Source organism: Physeter macrocephalus, chromosome 2 (assembly GCF_002837175.3).
Source record: "Physeter macrocephalus isolate SW-GA chromosome 2, ASM283717v5, whole genome shotgun sequence".
Lineage (NCBI taxonomy): Eukaryota > Metazoa > Chordata > Mammalia > Artiodactyla > Physeteridae > Physeter > Physeter macrocephalus.
Window position 1 is genome coordinate 69606976 of NC_041215.1, and position 25142 is coordinate 69632117.

Consider the following 25142-nt stretch of genomic DNA (forward strand, 5'->3'; position numbering starts at 1 on the left):
ATTCTGTGCCAATGTAGTGAGATCAGTTAATGTTACAGTGGTAATCATTAGAGTTCTGACAAAATACCCTCCTGACACAGAAAGCAATTGTGTCAATGAGCAATCTCCATTTCTTAAGAATAAAAGTCATCCATACAATTCTCCAAAACTGTGAAATTCCAGCTTGGAGGTCTATGGTCCTTAGAAAGAAATATAAAGTAAGATTTATCAAGGATACAAGCTACCCATTAGTAAAAAAATATGAAGATTAAGCAACCTCTGGACTGTCCTTGGCTTATTTTGCTTTTTATTTTGGTAAGGCTAAATGACGTTCCTCTACAGGAAATAAATCTGTATGGAGCTGAAAATCATAGGCAATTAATGCACTGACCAACGAGAGTCCTCTCAAATTATGGTTTTAGATGTACCAAATGCAGGTGGAAATGTGTTTGTGAAAAGCAAGGTAAAGCAAAACCCAGGCAGACTTGCACGACTGCTGTAGAACAGAATTGAGTTTAGTTAGTTCTGTGCAAGATCTCATGCTGCCTGTCTGTGACATAATAGTGTCAGCTAAATGAAAGGTTTTATTTAGCGCCAATTTTAACAAAACCCAATGTTTAACTTATGACACAACAGGGATTTGGAGGTCTTCCTCATCACCTTAAAAGGAAGTAAACCAGAATCCAGCATGAGATGAAGGTGCCATTTCATCTTGTACGGTTCCCACCCTCACCCCAGGTAATAACTTATTTATTGGTAAAATAAAGACCTATAGCATTAGGTAAAGAGACACAATTACAAGATTACATGGAGTCAGTGTTCACCTGTACACCATGGTTTGTCTGACTACAAAGAACCATCCGTTACAAATCTTTTCATTTCATACAAACTCTTTATTGCTTCACTAAAACTAAAATCTACACACTTGTGTGTGTGCACGTGCACGCACACACACACACAACGTGAGGGAAAAAGAGCATTCCATTTTAACCACAGAGCAGCAATAAAATCAAATATCCTTTCTATACCAAAGGCATCGCCTGGATTAGAAGATACTTGCCAATTCTCAAAGCAAGTCCAGTTACCATAACAAATGTACATTTTACCAGCCTTGGAATTCTAATTGTGTTTAATACAGTTTCATGTTGCATCAAAGTACAAAATCAATACCATTTGTCCAGCTCACAGGAAAAATGGAATCTATAAACGCCTCTTACTGAGTAATTAAACACCTATTATTGTCATGGGTAGTGAAACAATGAATATGATAAGATAAATTTTTGCAAGAAAATACTGCAGTGATTAATACCTCCCTGCGTATTAAATAAAAATGACTGCCTTTTGTGCAGAACTGCTGGCAGAAGAACGGGGACGTGAGAAGTAGTTGCCAGTGCCACAATAACAGGCTAACCTTGAACTGAACTCCTTTCCTCAAGAAATTAAATGCTGTAGCAGGACTTTAAATCCCCCCACTTAGAGCTCATTTGTGCGCCATGTAACCTGCAGTTCCTGAAAAGAACTCATTATCTTCAAAAGGAGAATCCCTTTATAATTTCTTTATGAATGTATATATTGTTTCTACAAAAAAAGTATTTCAGGGTCCAAAAAGGATAAGAATATTAACAGTGTAAGCAAGGCAGACTTGTACCAATCAGATACCATTTCTACTTCCAGGAATTCAAGTGCAGAATGCAATCTGTTTTGGAAAACTGAACATTAGATTGAGAATGAGGTTAGAGGAAATGCATATTTAGAAAAAGAGATTAATCTGTTAGACTGATGCTAACGGTCCTGCTTATTCTGTTGCTAGAGTTCCTGTATTTTTCTGGGTCTCTCTGTCTGTCTGTCTGTCTCTGTGGCATAGGTATGATACCCCTCATTCTACACACACCCCCCATACATACATACACACACACACACACACACTCCCCACCCACCGCATGGTTCCTCCATCATCGCTTTGCCTTTTTTTTTTAACTTAAGAATGATGTACCAGGAACAACTACAAAGTACAAAAGATGAATCTATGGATGTGACACTTGTAAAGGGTAACCCTATTTCACAAGTGAGATGGGACAAAAAAGAAAGAAAAAAGGCCACTGAAGCAATAACTGCTCACTGAATTACCATTAAATTCTAAGATTTACAATCCAACGTACAGTAAGTGCATATCTAATGGAGTTTGTCCTCTAAAAGAATATAAAGTGAATCTTTGCAGCATAAGATGTGTGTAGATGATGTATGTTTCTTTTAATCCAGTTTTTTAATTAAAGACAAAAAAAAGTTCAAAACACACACAAAAAGAACACGTTGATGCAACACCAGCAAAACCCCGAGGCAGACTTAGAAGCTTACCTAATTTTAAATGCACTTTATAGTAACTATTCTCATTTTCTATCAAACTGAATTCATTCCTCCAAAGACAAAAGTAAGACATATAATCAAATAAATAGAGCAAAACAGAAGTCATGATATCTTTCACACAGCATTAGTATATGAACAGTTAACTTTTTTGAATCGTGTGTTAAATTTAAAAAAAAATCCTGAATCCAAATGATTGGTTATAAATTGCTACATTTTTTGCTGAAGGAAAAAAATAAGAAAGAGTTTGTTAGTAGTATTGAGTCATTTAATAAAGGCAAATAAATTCGTATGTTGACAACATGGAGAGAATTCAAATATGATACTAATGTAATCCAATATAAACACAATTATAACTATGTTCATTTTTATTAACACAAACAACCCCCAGAAAGGAATTTACTATTTTGGAGCAATATCACTTAAAATACTCTAATTAATTCTTTAATAACCATTAAAAGCAAATTCTAATCATCATTCTCTATGCTGCTTTCTAAAGGAAACATTCATGAAATAACTCCCATTTTCCACCTCACGACAAACTCTTAATAAAACCTATCATATCATGGATAATATTTTAGCAAAAGCTTTCTGGAAGAGGAAAACTGATATAAGGTAGTTAAGTAATGTTATTAGATGATTTATTTTATTTAGACAAATAGGTCTTTTTTAAGCAGTATCTCAGAAGTCGCTGTCCTTGAATTAAGTAATACATAAAACTATTACGCCGATTTTGCAAACCTATGCTTTGCTCTTCTCACCTCTCCCCCACATGATCTGAATTTTATTTTAAAGGATTAACAAGTAACACATATGATCGGCAATGATATCCTTGTTCTTTTAAACCTTAGTGAATCAATGCTAAAGGTGAAATAGTGGAATTATCAGTACAAGTGGCTGTGTCATCAGAGCCTTCAGAAAGGTGCTGTATAGAAACGCCTAAATAAACAGCAGCATAAAGGATTTTATAGATGAGATATATACATACAGATCTCTCTCTTTCATACACACACACACACACCACACACACACACACAAACACACACACACACACACACACACACAGCCTGACTCTGGTTATTAAAATATAAAATAGATTCACTACTGTATATAAACCAAAAGGTATTTGTAATACCCCCCTCACGTTAATTTTAACTTTAATGCTAGTTTAAATGATGCACCGTTTTCTGCCCCCTTTTGCCAAGATATGTTAAAGATCATCTTAAAAATCAGTTGGTTAAAGCCCCTCTCTATGCTACAGTGAGCCGGAGAATTTCCAGCATCTGATGAAGACCAGTGGACCACCTGATACTTTTTCAGCAGGGTGATAAAATTAAAGGATGGCTTTGATTTGCTTGAAGGATTACTTCCCTTACTTAATTGTTTAAAGTGCATGGTATTAACACAAAGAGGGGGGAAAGAAGAAAATTAAGGTGACTGTAGAACCCAAGCTAATTGCAAGCTGATTAGATTGTGCCATGCAAGAGCTCTCCCTCCGTTACATACCATCACCAGCTCTGGTCTTTTCCACCCTGCTGCTGCAGCAAACAAGCTGATTTGCTAACAAAGTGGTCAGCTCGGGCACTCGCACAGCAGCTCACGGGGTCCACAGACGGCTGCTCTCCATGCAGAGAATCTCGAGCTCCATTTTCCAATCTGATTACACGGCTCCTTGTTCCAGCAGCCTTAAACCTTCATGGCAGTTTACCAACATTTTCATCACTTTTTTCTTTTACAAAGCAAAAGAACTGATAAGCTCTCAGGTACCCAGGATCTCATAGTCAATGGCTGGCCAGCAGCCAGCATTCCCTCACCACGCAACTGCTTCGGGCCACACTGCATAAAACAGACAGAATTTACCAAACAGCACAGAACTATTTGAATTTTGCCATGTGTACAAGGAAGCAACATGTTTCTGTCCTTATAGACGTCGACTGTTGTGTCTAATCGCATCTAGGAAATACAGAGACCTAATAATTGCCCTGCCTGCCCCCGCCCCCATAAAAAAGAGGCACTGCAAAGCAAACCAATGAACATATGCCCATGAATTCACTATTCCCCTAACTGATGTGCTTGGGGACTCTGCCTGGTAAATGCAAAGCACTAATAACTGTTTTTAAAAGTCCCGGTCTGATTACCTGGACCAATTACCTCACTGACCGTGAAAATGATCCTAGTGACTTTTCATTAAAATCTAAAATTTTGTGGACTACACAAAACACGTGATTAGCATCTTAAAACTTTGGCAACCCCCTAGAACTTTAAAAAAGACACACCAAAAGATGCAGAAATGAAGCACAAAATCTATCATCTGAAGCCACCTCATGAGAATTCATCTTCCTCCCTTGAATTCCCAGAAATCACATCATGCAGTTAGCAGGAGTATCTATGTAATACATTCACGTTCAGAAGTTTAAAACAATGACTGCTCTAACATTTCAAGTAGAAAACCTATGTGTAGACTCTTCCTCCTATGTAATATTTTTTAAATTCACTTTTACCTACAGCCCATAGGCCTAAAATGTAAAATAAACATGGGCCTAAAACGTGAGCTTTACAGTGAGATAATGTAAATGTTCACTTACTGTCTGCTTCCGTTCAACCAAAAAACAATAAACAAAAAAACAGTAACAGAGCCTCCTTCGGCCACGGTCAATAACTTTCTAACAAAGATGAGGAAAAGAAAAATGGCTTTTAATGGCTGCGGTTCTTCCTGGTTCGTTTTTGCATAATATTGATCAATAGTAAAGGGTTTGGAAGGGGAGGGGAGGGGATGGAGAGGAGTCTACAGTTATGGGAAAAATGTACAACTCAGCTCGCACAATGCCTCAGTATGCCAGCTCACCAGTGCGCTGACCCTCTCTGTATCTTGGAGTCATTAGCTGGAGTCCCAGCCCTGCCTCCAGGACGAGGGGATTTGAACTCACACACCGAAGTGGGGAGATTCAAGATTCTGAGCGTGCTAGACAGAAGGGTCATTCCTCTTCACTGATGAGGAGGACGCTTGTCCCCTGGGGAGGGGAAAACTGGATGAGTGACTGTCGCAAGATTCAAGCAATGGGCGTGCTGCTGACTCAGGAATGGACTCTGACAGCCACCCTGCTTCAGTCCAGCCGCTCCGAGTGGGAGCGATTTTAGGGCAGCAGCATTGACAGGTACATGCAAAAGTTACGGGAGAATGGAAAAGAGAGGAAAGAGGGAAGGAAGGAGCAAATGCAACAGCAACTCCTTTTTGAGACATATGCATACAAGAAATAAACATTTTTCCTTAATGCAAAGTTGCCATTGCCCAACAGATAAAAGACGTGTTTGTGGATGGGCATATTTAGAACACCCACAGCAATTCTGAGCGGATTTTAAAAGAGGACGTGCATTTTAAAAACTGATCGACTAGGCTGACGTGTACACGTGCACATCCACAATACTGTAAAACTCTATAAACTCACAGAAAGTATACACACCCACCCATATACATATCTGCATGTGGGTGGTATTCTGCATAAATGACTGTCAACTTAAAATGCCATTCTCTAATTTACATGCAAATTCTACCTCTGGTAAAATAAAAACATATTTTAAACAGCTTATAGTGCCAACACATTATTCCCATGAATGATTCCTAGTAAACTATTTATGCCAACTGTGGTGGGTTTTTTTTTTATATTTATTGGATGGTGAACGAAACCACTTAAACTACAGTTGTCTGTATGAATCAGTAATTTTCATGTTTCTAATTAAAATGTAAACAGCGTAATGAAGACATCAAGTTTTTAGGCAAATGTCTCTTCCAGTGCCACTTGGGGTATGATAATTACTGGAGCAGATCTATGGATGCTTCTGAATCCCCTACAAGTCCAGATTAAAAGCATTACTGCTAAACCTGGCTTTTTACACGAGGGAATTGTGTACTCTAACCCATTCCCAGTTTGCTTACAGATGCACAATGGCACCACCTTTAAAACCTGGTCATTAAAAAAAATCAAAATGGAAAATAACAAACGAAGTAATTTATATTTAAAATGTTGATTATAAAACATTAACTGGCAATCAAAATGCTGGAACCAGATCTACTCTGATTTGATTCCCTGCCATTAGCTTCTTGAAAAAAAATATAAATAAAAAATAAAAAGAAAGAAAGAACAGAAAAACAGCAACCAAACAGTGTCTACCCTAAATTTCTAGAGCCCAGGTCTGGGTTGAGGGGTGAAGCAATAAACTGATTCCAGATTCAAAGATAACATTAACTTCCAAGATTTATTTTGTTTAGATGAACAGTTTAAATGAAGTAAGTTCACAAAACACAAAATAGCAAAATTTTAAAATAATATATAATCCATGGAGTAAAAATGTGTCATTTTCCCTTCTCATATTCAAGAATGTGAAAGTGCCTTTGATATGAAGCTGTAATGTTTTCATTTTTATTTCAGCATCTATTTCTCTCAAATTCGTCAAAATTTATCCTAAAGCAAATGACCTCTTACACACGCTGAAGAAATACGTCACCTCTTCTGCCTACAACTGTTAATTGAACTTCTCTCTGAAGCCTATTTTTCCAAGTTAACCAGTGTGATTGCTTTACATATTTACTACCTAGCACCTGAACAGTTCCTTTCTAAAAATATATATATATGTAATTCTCTACCACCCCTCCCTCCATACACCCCTTAGAACTATTGCAGCCACACTTGTGGTTGAGTAGTTATAGCTGAAATCTGCATTGATATGAAAAGTCTAAAATGTAGGATAAAAGGAGGACTCCTTCTCCCCCATCCCACCCCCGTCCTCTGGACTCAAAGTCCACAGACTGACTGATATGGCCACTTTTCATATTATTTTTACATAAATGCTAGACAAGCATGTTGCTACGGTTGGCTGTGGAATTGAAAATGGATAAGAAACGTGAGTATGTATGGGGGAGTTATGTGAGGCAGAGAAAGAGAGCAATTTTTGCACTGTTATGTTTTATTACTAAAGTAATGCAGACAAACAAATGTATATCCACCATCCTGGGGTCAGGAGGAATGTTTAATCTAAAAGCGTTTTCTACCACTTTTCCATCTGAAAATATATCAGCCTTGTTTTTTTTTCCTGATTTGGGCATAGAGACATAGTATTTTGGGGTGGGGAGAGGGTGGGACATGGAGAGAGAGAGGATCTGAACAAGGCATATTTTGGTGACGTTTAAATTTTTTTTTAACACTCTGGGGGTTTTCTGAGGAAAAGAAAGCTGATTAAACAGGGCCAAGTGTTCTGTCAGCTTAAGGGTGATATCATAGTTGTGTTCAATATCAGAAGTGTTGCGAGTACAGGCATCATTTCTATTCGCTTTGTGCCAGAAAGGTAAACACCGGATTGCACTGTGGATTAAAACAATAAGAAATCCCTTTCCTCTCAGGCTTTCAAGGCTGCGTTAATCGGGTGTAATTTTTAATGAACACTAGCTGCTTGGTACTCATTCAAGACATTTCATTAGAAGGTTATTCATTTAAAAATCAACGTTTCAACCATATCAAGCTGTAACCTTTCTTGAAATGTAAATGAATGGTTTAAATGAGAAGATTAATAAAGAAGGGATGTTCCAATTCTAAGCATGGCATGCTATGTATTTTTAAATTTGTCTATGCCAGATGCTGTCAGTCAGAACAAAAAACTGTCCAAGCAGACAATCTGTGCGTCTGAATGTTGATCATGGTGGAAAGTACAGGGGGGGCGGGGGGGGGGAGAGTGTGTCAAGGATTCATGGTCCTTCATCTTTGCAGTAGAGCAAACACGTCTCTCAGTATAGCGACAGACAGCTGCTTCCACTTTCTAATGTGCCCTAACTTAGATCACTGAAAGAATTGTCAGCGCTCAGAGAAACACACAAAGATAACACAGCCAGCTGCCATGGAGGGGAAAACAGCACAGCTCAGAAGAAATGGGATTTGTTCCATTTGCATGATGCGGCCTCCCCTGGGCCCCTTTCTTTCAAATCCAAAGCACAAAAGACAACACTTAACATATTTGCTTAAAGATGACAACCTCATGTTGATTTCATTTGGATGTAACAGTGTCAGGATTACAGATATAAGAATATATTATATCTGTAACAGAGACTGACAAATGTACCCATCAGTGGAACTGTCTGATTCATCTGCTTATACAGCCATTTTACCATCCCAAGGGTGCCATCTAAGTAGTAACTTTAGAAGACTGAAGGTCTAATTTTATTACACCACATTTCAACCTACTAAACAATATTATTTCTAAAATAGATCATTTTTATTGGAAGTCTCCCTGATGAAAAATCCAGTAGACACCAGAGAATTTATGAACTGTATGGGTCCTTTGAACTCAATATACTGCCCATTTTAAACAACTTTTCTTGCTGTATGGCAAAATCCTAGTATCGAATAAGTGAAAGTTAGAGAGAACATGTATGTTTTGAATGTCTAAGTGCATTGATATACTAAACAGATTTTATAGATATAGAGGGGGGAGAGAAAGAGACTGATTGATTATATGGACAACTATAAAATCAGGTCTTACCTGGTCCATTTGAATAAATTCTTTGTAACCCACTTACTTCTGTCTATTCCATTATATGTCTGCCCTCAGTATAGCATGCACACTTCAGTAGCAACTATATGAATAATCATTGCCTGTCAATATCTTTTGGACATATACTCAATCTAATTTCCAGTATTCTTTAGGCAGGGGATAAGACCAGAGAATGATTTAAAGCTAAATTGGCTAGTCTCTATTCATTATAATACGTACAGCTTAGGAAAAAACATGATTCTGATCTGAAGCCTACATACTTTTACAAATCTTTATTCTGTATGGCTTTATGGATTCTGACTTCCTTTTTTAAGCAAATAAAAAGATAGAGGAAGATGTGACTGAACTGATTTATTTGCATCTACATTACTCCGAGTTACCTGATTGGAAATCTGGGGGTGAGAATGGAGACACAAGGAACAGGTAGAGAGGAAACCACCATTCTCTTCACACATGCAGTATACACACAGACACACATACACACACATACACATATAAATGCCCGGGCCACATTCAGCCCCAGAGCCCACCCAACTGACTTCCCATAACAAATGTTGGCTCCCTATGTTCTTGCTTTGTCCAAAGGAACGCTCTACTGCATGTTGCTATTTACTGGCAACAGTATAATTCACTCATTTGGTCTTGTTTTATAAAATAGAGTTAACTGCTATATGTGAAATTTCTGCACAGCAGATGGTTACCAATCATTATTTTCCATTTGTTTAGTTTCTAGTTAGAACAAGAGAAACTGTGGAGTAGTGATGCAAAGAAAACTAGCAGCCTGCATGATAACCCAACCAGTGCCAGAAGACACAGTAAAAAAAAATTACTTTTATCACATAGTAGATCAAGGCTAAATATAATTTTGAGGGATGGGGAGACATTATTTCCCCCACCCTCAACCATAAAGGAAAATGCCATTTAATAATTTATTTCTTAGTATAAAATCCTCTAAGAATTAGCCTCTCTATAGAAAGAATTAGCCTATTTTTTTAAAGTGATCAAAGTCTCTAGAAGCAACTTATTATAACCATTAATGTTTGTCATCACCCACGCTGAGATCACTTTCCTTACCTCTAAGTGGCCCAGTTGTCCAACAGAAAATGGGAAATAGGAGCCATTTGTGGACAAGTGCACATGCACAGAAAATTAAGCTGTAAATATCTGGGCTGGGTTATTACTAGAATCTGGAAACATCTGGGGCTACAGAACAAGCCAAGCCCCATTTCCACAATGTCCAGGTAATTGCTTAAATGATTTATACCTTACTGTTTCTATTAAAAATGTCTTTAAAGAGAAACATTTGTAGCCTCGGTTCTGCAATAAAAACTGGTATCTGATTTCACTGTACAAAATCTTGTGAAAGATGTTGCATTTCTTCAAGGACATGTGCATGACACAAAACTGAACCCTGGACACAGGTGGGAGTGCTAAAAGAAGGCGTGGTCAGTCAAAGAAAACAATCATATCAGGCAAGCAAATTTTAAGTGGCTTGATTTGTGATTAGTTTTTATTCTAATCCAAAGAATCCATTTTTAAAAATCCTCTTCATGCACATCTGACAAATATATCCAAGCCATTTTAGGGTGAACTATACCTCAATATCCATTTCCAATTTCAATTTTAACTAATTCCTCATAAATCTTGTTTACTGAATCTTCAACTGAATATCATGCCAAATCTATCACCTAAGGAACAAATAAGTACCACCTCCCAGACAGACCTGGGCCACTTAGTTAAGAATTTGGAGAGATTTAAATTGGCTCACTTAGATGGTGTCTATATGGAGCTGCTAACTGGCCCATTCAGAATGAAAGAGCTATAGACGCTGTCAGCTGCTTCATAGGTTTCTCTTCTGAATGCATACACACACACACACACACACAGACACACACACACACACACCTGTATTCACTTGAAATAATTTTGTTTTATTTCAGATTTTAAGCCAAGAGGACAATTATAGCTTCATATTCTTCAAGAATTGCCATGTCTAGACCTAACAAAAAATTCAGTGACTGACAGCTGTCAGCTATGCTTATGAAGGCAAGAGAAAAAAAAGAACAGCAACAAAATAAACCATTGACCACTGACTTTTAACCATGGCTCATCTTTAGTGACCACCAACTTACATTACTACCCTCTCTGGGGAATCACCCTATTTTTTTCTACGAGAGAACTAAAGGAAAAATGGCTGATATTTTAGGTGTGAGGAATCTGCATGGATATTTTTATTTATTTACTTTAAAACCCCCCAACTTCCTGATTATAATCAGGTAGAATTTTAAACCTATGTCTTTTAAATCCTCCCTTGATTTAGTCTGGTTGTTGGCAAGCCACCATTATAATGGCTTTACAATTCATAGTCGTTACTCGCAATCTCATGGATTTCAACTTATAGTTAAGCAATTTTAACTTGCTTGAAGAGTACTGGTTTCCAGAAAACCAGAAAAGCTAATTTAACAAAGGAACTAAATAGACTGTTGCAGTCAAACTGCAAAAGTGCTCTTGCTACTTTTAACCTATTGCTTCACAATCTTTATTATTCTACCTCTAATGTACTATAGTTCTTTAGTACCGAAGCTCTTTGCTGAAGATGCAGTGTTTTCATGCAATTGACCAAACAACATTTGTCCACTGTGGCTCACTTAACAGTGTATCTTTGTAATAACTCAGGTTCAACAATCAGCATTGCAGATATTTTCTTCTACATGGAGTATATGAGATCAACCTAGATTTCAATATGAAGTAGTAAGATAGCATCTAGAACTTTTCAGATTTGAAGAGACCAAATTGGAAGAAAACCAGTGAGCTTTCAGTAAAGGTTATAGGTTTCCTTAGTAAAATTGTGTTTTTAGAAGAATGACAATAGAGGCTTTGTTTTTTCTGAGTTCTTTCATGAAGCAATGTGAACAAGTGCTTTTCTCTAGTACATCTATCTTTAGGTTCAAATACACAAATATAAAATAGAAACTTTGTAAAATATTGTTGACTAACACATTACAATTTCAACATTTGCTCAAAACTAAATTTCCCTTAGAAAATTTTGTAATGCTATATGCTGTAACATTAGTGACAGGTTTAAGAAAGAAACTGACCCTTCCACAAACACACAAACTGAGCGGGTGATGCATTTCAACCACTAGAAGACAGGGTCACTGGGTGTAACCCCAGCTAAATTGTTTACTGCCCAGTACTTAGTACAAAATAAATGAATAGTGTCAGATATTAAATACAAAACAAAAGTATGTCAATTAAAGTGTTAACCAAAGACATTCACAAACTACAGAGTCAATGAAAGTTATCATATCAACTGTAGATCAGCTAGTTTGCATCTTACTTCTTATCACCCTAAGTACCATCATGTTCCCAAGGAAATGTCTTGAGTACCACCAGGCACATATTTGCACACTGCCTATTTATCAGAGAAAGGACAAAATACAAAGAAATGCCTTTGGATATGCTGATTTCCCATGTTCAACCGAAGGCTGAATAACCAAGTGTCAATCAACCCTATGTTGTCAATAAGTTGATTTGGAAGTCTCCACATCTAATGTTTTATGATTCTATACCTTCGAATTTTTGTAACTGCAGAAACAAAAGGAGAAAATATTTAAATATGTAAAACATAGTGATTTGAAGCCATGTAATCGAAATAGGTTACAGATTTTTGTTAAAGATATCATTATAATGTTGTTTTTATAAAATAGTTTAAATGCTCTCCTACCCAGAGATGTAGGAGAAAATAGAATAAATGACTGTAAGCCCTTTCTTAGGTATATAATTATAAAACTATTCTTTCAGAAATGTAAGAAGATTGTAAAGTCTTTCTTTAGTAATTAAAGAATACAGAAATTTTATTTTTTAACGAAATACACAATTTTAATATATCTGTTCTTTAAGTACTTTTAAAAGCATCCTCCAGTTTTTTAAAGTAAGATTAATAAAAGGTGAACCAAGTGACAGTCTCCTACATTTCTATCGATTCATTTCACCAAACATTTATTGAACACCTATTATAGGTCCTGCTCTGTATACACATGTTGAGGAGATTAAAAATAAAAAATGAATCAGATGTAGTCTTCTCTCAGAAGTTTACAATTTCATAAACGAGAAACACAAATGCCCAGCAATCTATAGAGGAAGAAAAATGATGGCAAATGATTGAAAGGAGATTTTTTAAGTGATTAAGGAATATCAAGCAGATGTTGAAATGGATCCTCATTAGGGTGGCTCAGGAAGTTTTCATAGATGATGCAACATTTGAGCTACATGTCAAAGTCCTGGTAGGTTTTCGACAGGCGGAGGAGAAGAGCATTCCAGGCGGTAAAAAGAAGACGAACAAAGATTAGTTAGGGATAAAATTTTAAAAAGATGGAGTTGCTTCCAGTTTGATAAACATCCAACTTTCATACTGATCTATAATTTTGACATATTTTTAAAGAGATGTGAAGTCCCTAAATCCATTACTGCTTAAGTTAATCTGCTTGTCAGTCTATTTATATCTCTTACAGGGAGAAAGCACTGGCTAACTAATACTCATCAACTCTCAAGGTATTAGAATTGCTGACACATTTGCTTGTAACCAATTAGTAAGCATATTTAATGAATGGTTACCATCCCTCCTGAAGGGCTTAACAAAGTGATAAATGGTCCTTGAGCTCCCTTCATTATTTCCAAGACAATTTCTGGAGTTTCTTAAAGAGAAACAAAAAATCACTCAGCCATTGGCCACCAGCAAGGTTCCAAGTGACTCAAGCTCACTAGTCGATGACCAAGCAATCATGAATTATACAGAACTGGAAAAAAATATTAAGAGTCATTGGATGAACCCTCCTTTAAGGTTCAAAGAGGCTGAAGGACTTACCCAAGGTCACAAATATGATAGACTGTTGGCATCTGCTGCTGTCACCATTGTCACTTTCCTGAGGTACTCTTACCAGCATGGTGGCAATGTTCCTAAAATTCTTCATAGATTGTTGTTGAACTTTACCCAGATAGTGAACTATCTCTAGTACATATCATGAGTACATTCAATTCTAAATAGATGTCTCTATTTTTGTGACTTCAAACCAGGAAGAATGAAGTTTTTAAAATTAAAACTTAAAGCAAAAAGTTTAAGAGCTCATGAAATGTATAAATTTTTGGTTCAGCGAAGTGATTCTCAATCCTAACTTTACATTAGAATCACTGGGGTAGAAAAAGAAAAAGAAATTGGTCATCCCCCAAAACTTCCATCTAACTGGTCTGAGGTAGGGCTTTGGCAAATTTTGTTTGGTTTGGTTTGGTTTTGGTCATTAACGTACAGCTAGCATTTACAGGGTAGATACAGAATTTATCATCAAACTATGCTCAAATCAAATTAAATCATATATCTATCTACTTTAATGATTTGACTTCTATAATGGCAATAAATGCATTATTTCCCAAAAAGAAGTCTTAAAAAAGATACATCCTAATCCTCAGTAGATGTTCTTCCATAACTTCATTTGAGACATAACCAAATTGAGTATGTGAGGGAGAAGAAAGAGTCTAAGAGTAATATGAATCATCTTTAAAGGCATGTGTATTTTTTACACTTTTTTCAAATTATAAGGAAGAAGAGGGGGTATAGTTCTTTTAATTTGGGTTATCACAAATCCCACATATCCAAGATTTGGTATAGAACTTGCCATTTTAAAAGAGAAGAATATAATTTGTTTAGATAGTGCTGTGTGCTAATTAATGTGCACTAGTCACTAATTCCTAACAAATGAGGTTTTCTCAAATAATTATATTAGGATTTGATTTTTTAAACTGCCAACCTCATTTTTAGCAACAGCTACATGAAAACAGCCTTTACCCTTAGTTTCCTTAACAACATCCCTAATTTTTTTTGCCTTTAGCTATTTCCTCATTCCTACAAGTGGTCTTTCACCCTCTGTCCATGTCAAAAAATGCTGCTACACTTTCCTCCTAGTACACAGCCCAATAACCTCTTAATTAATTCAAGCTACCTCCTCATGATCTAAATATCATATTCCAGTGGCTCAAGTGAAATTTGATTTTCCAGCTGATCAAGTAATAAACAGTCCTACAGATAAATACTAGAAAGAAAAAAAAAAAAAGAAAGAGAAAAAAATCTCAGCCCCCCAAATCAGTACACAGGTATGGGTAAGAATGAATTCCAGGAGCAGGAAGATGGATGAGACAGCAAGGTTTCTGGTGAGTCTGCAAACAGCAAAACAGATAGAAAGCAATTCCCCCACTGGCCCCAAGCACAAGGACACCTGCAAAGTTGGCTATTAGAATTTATAGATAAATATTTTTAAAATATGTATTTAGGTACACATGTGCATTACAGTTATACACCAGCAACACCTCATAGATTGTAGCTTAGTAGTAGTGGCATTTTGATATAGTAGCGTAGATTTCAAGGAAACGGAATTATATTGGGGTAAAATTGGGGATTTTTTGCTCATCATTATAAACAAACCTATACCACCGGTTGTACTATTCTGAGTATTTTTAAAAATAAGCAATACAAAATAGTTTCCTGTAAGGTCTTTTTAATTTGATGCTACAACAAAATAAAACAAGACATAAATCAAAAAACAAACAAAACAAGTATTAGTGCGTTGTATGCACTCATTGAGGACTTATTAAAAGAAAATAGCATAATAAAGAACTTCCAATATTAGATTTTTTCCTAATACTTTTACAGCTTAAACATTATTGATACAGATTTCACCCACAGTAAAAAAAAAAAAAGAAAGAAAAGAAAACAAAAAACCAAACAAAAAGCCCAAAAGGGATTTTGCATACGTACAGATTTTTTCTCTCTAGAAAGACACTACTACTCAGTCTAAACACCTATTTCTGAATAAGATTATTTAGTCCTACTATCTTACCATCCATAAGTAAATTAGTTGATTAGCTGATTGGTACTCTTAGAATTACATAAAACATATATTTCCAATTAGGGAACACTTATATTCTTAGTACATTTAAAATCTTCCCATAGAAGGAACAAGTGCTGTTCAATTCTTAGTACATTTAAAATCTTCCCATAGAAAGAACAAGTGCTATAGGCGTATAAAGGTCCTTCTCATTTGTCAGACAAGGAGTCAGGCCAGGCAGGGTCCCAGTATCTACATTTCGGTCATATCAGTATTCCCCTCAAAAATGTTGCTTAATTTTCTGAATAATGCAAGCGAAGATCTCTCTTTAAAGAACTTGATACCAACACGATTGGAGTGGAACACCATGGTAAGAGGGGGTGGCAATTAGACCCATATTTTTTGTAAGTGGGGTCGAAAATTGACTCCAGATTTGTGACTCATGAACGGAAAGCCAGTTTTAATACAGATGTGCTTTAAAAAGTAAAAATGGCTATTATTCTTAACAAGTTACATATTGAGTATTATTCTTTAAAAATGACTCATAAAATATCTTTTTAAGTACTTAAAGTCATGATTATGTTCTACTCTTTTACTTCTGCTTGAATGTAATTTTTCATTTTCCAGGAAAGGACACATTTTCTAACTAACCCCGTTAACCTAATTACTCATAAAGAAATACCAAAAGCGTCCCTGACATCAATACCTTCACAAAGAAATGTATCTGTGCACGTGCACAAGAGCATCTTCCATTTAGATAATCAAAACTGTAATTTTTACTTAAAAGACTCTTTTAGATCCATGTAATTCCTGACAGTAAAATTTATCACAAGCACTTAAAGTGTGAAAACAGTAAGACTGTCCTATTCATATCCTTATTTCTTCACATATTTAAATCCAAAAGTATTAACTGTTAAGCTTAAAAGACTAACAGGACTCTGTTTATTTTACGGTATTTGTTTGATCTTAAATGGGTATTGTAATGAAAATGCCTTCAATCTTATAGGAACCTTTTATCCTACTCAGAATAATTATTTTGTAAGATTAAAATCAGTGAATCATACCTAATTAAGATTTATAATTTAGCATCATTCAGGTATATGATCTAAGAGAAAGAGTTTATAATCTTAACTTCAATTTGAAATGGAAAGGGAGAAGAAGTGAATAAAAGGGAAATAAACAGCTCTTTGGGGCATAAGAATGCACTAATATTGCCACATATATACCCAGATTCCTAGTTTAATCTTTTTTAAAGCTAAACAACTAATATGAAAACACAACATACTAAAGGATAGGAGTAAGGTGGGAAAAGATGGTTCCCAAATTAAATTATACTACTAGAATTTGTAGATAGGTTATATAACATAGAATATTTAAACATATGCATTGTGGCTAACTACCTCTTAAAAAAATTCAAATTTACAATGTCTTTAATGCAAAAGATTTCTAAACTGTGGGGTAAATTTATAATTAAATGGGACACTGTTGTAATAGTTATTTCCAATCCTTTCATTAAGGTACATGTCAACTGAGAGAGCAATGCCTTGTTATTACACAGGGCAAAGATTTTTCTTCTTAGAAGGTCTCATGTATAGGATTTCTCTCCACCAAGACTAACGAGGCATTCAAAATAAGTTAGGTTTTTCTCTTTCTTCAGAAATATCTTTAAAGCTCCCTCCCCTCCATCAGTCTTGGATTACATAAAAGAATAGTTACTTTTCTGAGCTCTTTGATATTGTTCTTCCTGGCAGAGTCATCTGATGTGGGAAATATCTTTTGAAAATAAATGGTGCAACTTCAAGTACACTCAGATCCATTACTTGCTGGACATTCCATCGTATCTGAAAAAGCCGCTTGACTTCAAAATTTAGTTTTAGGGATCTCAATATGAAGCTTGATCTCATTGAGAAGTATCTCGGGAATCAACAATATAAACGTTTTATCCACCCATCAAGTAGACTGTTCAAACCAAGGCGTAAAGGAGTCACAGATGGTGACTACATTTTTCAGGGGGAAGAGGATTGTTCTGGTTTAAGTTCAGAAATGAAGTTCACCGTTTGAATATAACATCCTGCAAAGTTAATGTTACTGCAAGAGTTACTTTTCGTCTTTAACACAGCTGTCACCACATGTTTATACAGCTACAATGCCACTTCCTAATGTCAAAATATCAATATCGCTGCTACTATAACAAGGTAATTATTTTTGTGTTTGCCCATCTTCCCTGACTCAATGAGTTGTGCTTTTATTTCTCAATGGTCAGAATTTTCTATATTTTTAGATAACTTAAGATTCTACATTAAAAATACTTATTTCACTTGTGCTTGAAACTTAGGTGGCACAGCGGTACAAAGCAACAGAGAAAAACTCTCAGGCTCTTACTTCAAATCTTACTAAAATCCTCCCAACCTAATCATTCTGTGCCTGCGAAATACATATTTAAGTATGTACCTGCCTGCAAACAATTACAAAACAGAGTTGCTTTTAAGAATATCTGCACAAAAATTCAGGTGACATATGGGAGCACATCAGGCAAAAGGCAACGTAAGATAAAGGCAAAGATTGCAGTCACCAGTTCACGTATAGAAAGAGCAGAAGATACCTAATGGTCCATTTTCCCACTGAGGCTCTTACTCAACAACCATTAGCATCTCTTTAGGCAGAGGCACGTGGAATCACCGTGGACTGGTCAGTCTCCATGTAGGAAACCCAGTGACTTCCACAAGGTTTGTGGGTAATGAAGGCAGGGCCTGTTTCATTGCCCTGCGACCTGGACAGGCCCATAGGTCTCCCACAGAGAAGGGCCCTGCACTTGGTTTAATCTGCTCTTGCTGTCTTGAACTCTTAATAATTTTTGAACAAGGTGCCCCACATTTTAATTTTGCACCAAGCCCAGAAATTATGTAGCCAGCCCTAGGTGAAGGTGACAGTGTGCGTTGACGGTAAGGATCATAAATCAGAAGAATTGTAAAAAGTTTACAGCAACATCTAGAAACCCATGGCTGTACATTATACTACTTTAAAATTATTATTTTGAATGTTACTGTTTCCATGAATAATATTTCCTAAAACCAAAGCATGAAAGTAGAGGTCATTCATTCTCAGATGAGTTTACTGTCATAAGTATACGGCATTTACTCAATTGTCAGTTGCTTAAAAAGCATCCAATTGACATAAGGCAAACATTAGATGGGGGGGAGGTGTGTGTTTGTTTTTGCTGTTTTTTTTTGATGAGTAAAGTAAAATTCAGTTTCTGTTCTCTTGCCTGCAATATATCCACAAGTGGAATGGAGTAAATGTATAAATTACCAGCCGAAATAAAAACTCATAAGCAAGGAACTGGGTAAAGGTATTCTCAATGTTAAGATATTGGGGAAAAGAAAACAAATTTTATAAGTATTTTACATTATGTTTTCTACAGTAAGAAAATGCTTTTTGTAAGCTATATATCACCTACTCATATGAAAATAAGAACAAAATCCTAACAAGAAGCAAACTTTCCAATCTTACTCAAACAATACTTTCTAAAAAAGATTTCCCAACTTAAAAGTATAAATGCTGAAGCCAGCTTGCAGGGTAAAAAAAGTTTAACCTTGGGCCTTCATATGATAAATCATGCATTTCTACTTTCAAGATGTATCAGTTTCAAAAATGATTGCAAGCAGTAATGCTGTCAATGCTTTGTGAAAGTCATAGTAGCTCAAATATAAGCAAACATATCCATTTATACATATACTCAATGTAAATACTTCTGCATTGAAATTCTCCTTTGAATTCACTGCTTCTAATATACTCTGAAAGCACAGCCCACCATATGCAATGTTAAGCACAGTGTCAATATTCAAGTAACAAGACAACAAGCAGATTTCTTGCATAAAGTATGTAAATATTATTAACAGAAACTGCCATACGATATCTCATGTCTGGATGGTTTCTGATCACCTATCTCTTCTGCCTCCTCAGTCTCCTAACTAAGACTGTCGTCAACAGGTACGGCACACTCGTGTGCTGTGCTGAGGCAGAGCTCCTGAGCTGGCAGCTGTGCTGCTGCCCTGAGGAAACTTTGCATACCCACCTGCTTTTGATTTGCTTCCAACTTATCAGTACAATTTATTTTTATCATATTCTTGCCTACCTTTTATTTCCACTATCTGCATTTCTTGAAGTAAGCATCCCTTGAGTACAAGTGCCATTTAAATGATAACATCAAAAATATAAAAAGGATCAGTAATCAGCAATCATGTTTCAAAGCAGCTAGGCTTGAAATTTCTACCATAAGTTAAATGAAAAAGCTGATAAAAGTTCAAGTTTAGGGAAAAAAAAAAGGAAGAAAATTACAAAATCCAACCATGAAAAGCACTTGCTAAACAGGCATTTATTTGCAGTCTTTAAAAAAAAAGTCTTTCATTTTAATAGATTTTTTTAAAAAATTAGCTATAATCTGTTATGTGTGTGAGACAGAAAGAGAAAGATAAAGAGTTAATTGAAAGGTGGATTAATTTTTGGACTTGAAGTCTTCCAAGTAGTACCCCAAAAGAATTTCTAAGTTCAATTGATTTTAAAACATTAACTCTTGTATATCTCCAAAGAGACACTTATATTACATTTTTTTAATTGAAAGAAAAAAATTGCATTGTTTTCTGTGCCACTTGTTTATTCTAGTTTATCAGTGACCAAAGATTAAAAAGCAGATATGCTGATTAATCACATCTTATCGATCAGTAGCATACGTCAGTATTTCACACAAATGTCTGCAGAACAATTTCTCCCAATCAAAAATTTATAAATCGATTTAAATTCCTGGTAATTAAAATTCTTAGCTCTACAAAAATAAAGGTACTTTACAAAAGAAGTACATGAAATTTGTACTCAAGAATATCAAAAGCAAAACAGCAAACATTTCTATCAAACCAAGGTTCTAAGAACAAACTAGAAAGTACAAAACATAAAAGCCTGCAATTGTTTCAAATACACCTAGCAATTCTGCTGATTTTGGACCATTAAAACTGATTACTTAATTAGGCAATCATTCAAGGCATCCAAACACTCACAGCCAAAAACAGGGAATTATTAGCATAGCTGTCTTCACCTTGACATGAAAATTCTGAAAAATGCTGCAGACACTTAAACTTTCAGGATCTGTCCCCATGCGTAAACTAAGCAAAATACTAAATTCTAAAAGGTGACATGCCAAAGCTCAGGATAAAAAGAATTTACCTATAATATGATACTGCTCATCTGGTTTTTTTTCAGTTGGCTAATATTTTAAACTACCTTAGAAACGTCAAGTTATAATACAGATGGTCTCTAGATTCTTGGAAGTACTACTCCCTTTCTCCCCTCTGGTCATACTCTTGTACTAGCTAAAAGTAATTAACAAAAATTTTGCTCTCTTGTATGCCTATCAGAAGTACCAGCCTCCAAAGTTCCTGCCTGACATGAATAAAAACAACAGAAAGATTTTCTATTTATGGTAAAAAAAAAAAAAAGTACTGGAAACTCAACCGCAGGAGTCTTTAATATAACTGAGGAAAAAACTCTATGTTTTCACTCAGAGACATTTTTAAGAATTTCACTGATTTGGTGCAGTCAGGAAAAAGAAAAATATTCCATTTTCAAAAAAGACAGTTCCTGAAATAATTCTAAAGTGACCCTATAAACTGTCTTTTTAGGAGAAGAAAAAAGAAAGTCAACTCACACATACAGCTTCCAAACAGAAGTCTTACCCTCTTCCAGGAAAACAACAATGAGACTTTATTACCCTGCTATGATTCTTTCATTTCAGACATGATTAATTAGCAAGTATTATACTTCCCCAAACTCCCACCACACTCTTTGTGATCCATCAGCCTAGTTGTTGATAGACCCATGTGAAATAGCAAGTAGCCACCATTAGTAAAAGACAACTATCCAAAAACTCAAGCTCAAAGAAGGAACACCTCTCTCTTAGCTTTGCCTCCCAAAATGAAACAAGCTGCTTTTAACTGCTTTCACGAAAAAAAAAATTTTTTAAGTTGGTCATTTTCTTAATAATACCGTTTAAAATTTAAAATTCGAATAATGCATACAACATATTCAGTATTTAAGAATACAAGGCATATTTAATCTGCTACCTACCTATATTTTTAAGCTGAAATTCAGAAAGACTTGTGAGTTCCTATAGTTTATATTGATAATGATCCACATGCACAGTTAATAAACAATAAAGATGATGTGAGCAAGCATGTTTTGGGAAATGCTTTTCATAGGAAAAAATGTTTCTTCCCCCACTAAAAGCTATTATGTCACACATGTAATGAAGATGCAAAACAGAAATACAGGACTAAAATAGGCAACACGAAGAGAAGAGAGCCACTCTACAATGAGTGAATGAAAACTCTGATTCTCTGTATATTGTTCTAAAACACTGTTTCAAAATAATTTTCCCTTTAAAACAATCATTTTCAAAATGTCCATGTGAACCAAGAATCCGGCCATAACTGAATGTACTATAAATATGTATTTGAACAACTGTCAATTTATAAAGGCTGGGGTTTCCTCTTAAACCTTTCAACTGTTATGTCCAAAAAACTTCACACATAGTACAATACTAATAAATAGATCTTGTTGGTCCCAGGAAACATTTTTTTAAATCTATTCTGGTCAAAATATCCTTGCTTTTTTTTCTGTTGTATTAAATTTAGGATCAAAAACATCAAAGCAGCTTCCACCTCGGACCTAACTTTTAGAGGATCAATGTGACAAGGCAGTCCCTGATAGATGTTTCTCTTGATAAACGACTTGTTCAAAAGAGACATTGTAGCTTTCATTTCCTGACCACAACACACTTTTAATTTGCAACAGCAGAGCTGCCAGAGTGTGAACCCTTGCCCACTTTCCAGCCTTTTAGGTTTGTAGCTCTGGTTCCTATAGGCCACACATTTGAGACAAACAAAATCTAAAAATAATCAGTAATAGAATTACAAAACAGGAGCCACTTATGCCATGCTATACATATGCACAAGTGTCTACTTTATAGATTATATATAAACTTTGCCTCTGCAGAATTCTAGTGTATAAAAACAAGCTTCCTGAACGACTATCACTTGCACAACTGGGCATTTAAACACAGAGGGAAATAAATTATGTGACTATTATTTAATAGTAAGCAGAGACTGGGGGGGGTAATTTATACACTTCAATCTGCTGCTAAATGTCGTGAATTATATGATTGCCTACCTCAACGTGTTTTTTACATATTACTGCAATAATTACTATTACTACTACCCAGAAATCACATTTAAGTATCAATACAGTGAACAGTCAAACCATCCAATTTCTGCTCTCAGCACATTGTCCGAGCTCCGATTTAAAATTTATAAATGTAATATCCTCCTCATCACAGGCAGCAGCCCAATCTGCTCTGAATATATATTACAGCTTTAACATCACAGAGGGAAATCGCCCATCTGGCAATCCCATTCGCTCCAACAGCTCCGGGGGAAAAAAGCTGTGCTCTCTCCTCCTTAAAACATTTCTCAGGGCAAATTATGTGCATCTAAAATAAACAGTCTTCTTATTGATCGCTTCAAAGTCAACAAGTTCCAAATGCAAAATTCAATCAAATCCTTCCTATCATGTAAGAGCGGTGTGTGTTTAGCTCAACAGTCACCAGAGTCCAACCAGAAGTGTCTGTCGCGCAACGGCTCTTATAGTCCCTTTCCTTGTATTCACATTTGTGTTATGGGAGAGCAGTAACCACGGCCACATTACAGACCCCTGGCAGCTATCCCCACTGCTATTTCTTTCTTTCATATTCTCCCTTTCCTCCTTTCTCTCTTTTCAGGGTGAATGCATGGTGGTGGGGTATATGTAACAAAAACAAAAACAAAAAAATTTTTAAAGTGGACATATCCTTTGCTTATGCAAAATACTTTTTAACATCTTTTTGTTGTTGCTCCCTCCTAGTCTTAATTGAATATCACAAAGTGTACACACGGTCACAAGAGCTATTGAAAACCCCCTCTCACTCCATTTATCTGACCTCTTTTTTTTTTTTTTTTTTTTGGGGTAAAGCAAGAGGAAAGAGAGATTTCAAACAAAGTCAATTTCAGTGCCTGCTTATTTAATTCTGTCACAGGTTAAAAGTAAAAAGCGTTGACAGGCAGACAAGTGAATGGCAAGGAGAAAAACAAAACAAAACCCTACCACTGTTCCTTAAAAGGCATTAAGGACTTTAAGCAATCAAAATACATTTTTTATTTTCATGTAAAAGATATCCCTTCACTCACCCCCCCAAAAAAAACACATTCAGAAGAAGTGATTACTCCACAAAGTGCAATCATTGAGAGAGCAGAGTCAAATTGCATTGATATATTGAGAAAAAAAAATTTCATCCACTTGTGTGTGTGTACATATATACATACACTTTCATTAGTAAGCAGTCTTTCCCCGCACTCCCGCCCTCTCCCCTCTCCACCCAGCCTCCTCCCCAAAAAAACTGCACACTGAGTTTAACTAATTTACATACCATTTGACTTCAGCGGTTATATAGTGCATTACTAGTAACATGCAACTTTGGGATTACAGCTAAAACCGATAAAGGTGGACTCCAGCAACCTATTAATCAAAACTGAAATATACAAACAAGCGATAGGAAAAGCAAACAAACATTTTGACAGATTAAAATATACATTATACATATATATATTTTAAAAGGAATTATATATCATGAGCAGCTCCTTCCCAGGCAGAGTCTTCAGTGGTTTTATCATGCTATTTAATTTGTCTTTCCTATTTAGATGCAAAGGAAGTAAATTCCAAAACTGACATACCATAAACACTGGTGCTACTGATCATTTCTTGCTGGCAGCACAAAAAGCTGAATTGGATTTCTCACAAGCAGGAATTCCAAAGGTTGCTTTTCATTAAAGCCACTTTTCCTCTCAGCTATCAAATGTCACTGCCTTGAAACGTGGGCCCTTTCGTCAGGTATTCATTTAACCTACATGCATATAATTAAGGGGGAAAGCAACATCAACAAAAAGGGGATCTCAGATCACAGGAGAAGAAAGAAAGGAAAAAAAGCACATGACCAGGAATGCAAGTCCATGTCAATTTCACTCACTCCCATTGAAACTAACAAGAGCTCCGGGGAGGACGGTAATAGGATCAGTGGATTGTATATACCATTAAATTATACATCTTTCTCTCCCGTTCCTTGCCAACAATACGCCCACCACGCTGTACCCCCTCCAAGATGATGTGCTTACATTTTTCTGCAACCGATCTTCTGACATATTCACGTTCCTCCAGCCACGAGATTGTAATTTAACCTCAACTTTTTGTGTGTGCAAGATTCTTATTTACACTTCTTATTTACTTAGAAGTTAGTTCCCGAAGAAA

The 25142-nt window shown here is 35.8% G+C and overlaps 1 protein-coding gene across 4 annotated transcripts in view; it reads right to left on the minus strand.

The window, feature by feature from the left end:
- The window catches only part of FIGN (fidgetin, microtubule severing factor), a 120742-nt gene that overhangs the window by 94679 nt on the left and 921 nt on the right, over positions 1 to 25142 (minus strand). For 2 of the 4 annotated variants that reach the window (XM_007105882.3, XM_028478463.2), the window contains exon 2: positions 24572 to 24741. The exons of the other annotated variants lie outside the window; for them this stretch is intronic. In XM_007105882.3, the coding sequence (XP_007105944.1) occupies positions 24572 to 24596 (25 nt within the window). In that variant the 5' untranslated portion in view covers positions 24597 to 24741. The remainder of the gene's footprint in view (positions 1 to 24571; positions 24742 to 25142) is intronic. 4 annotated transcript variants of the gene reach the window in all.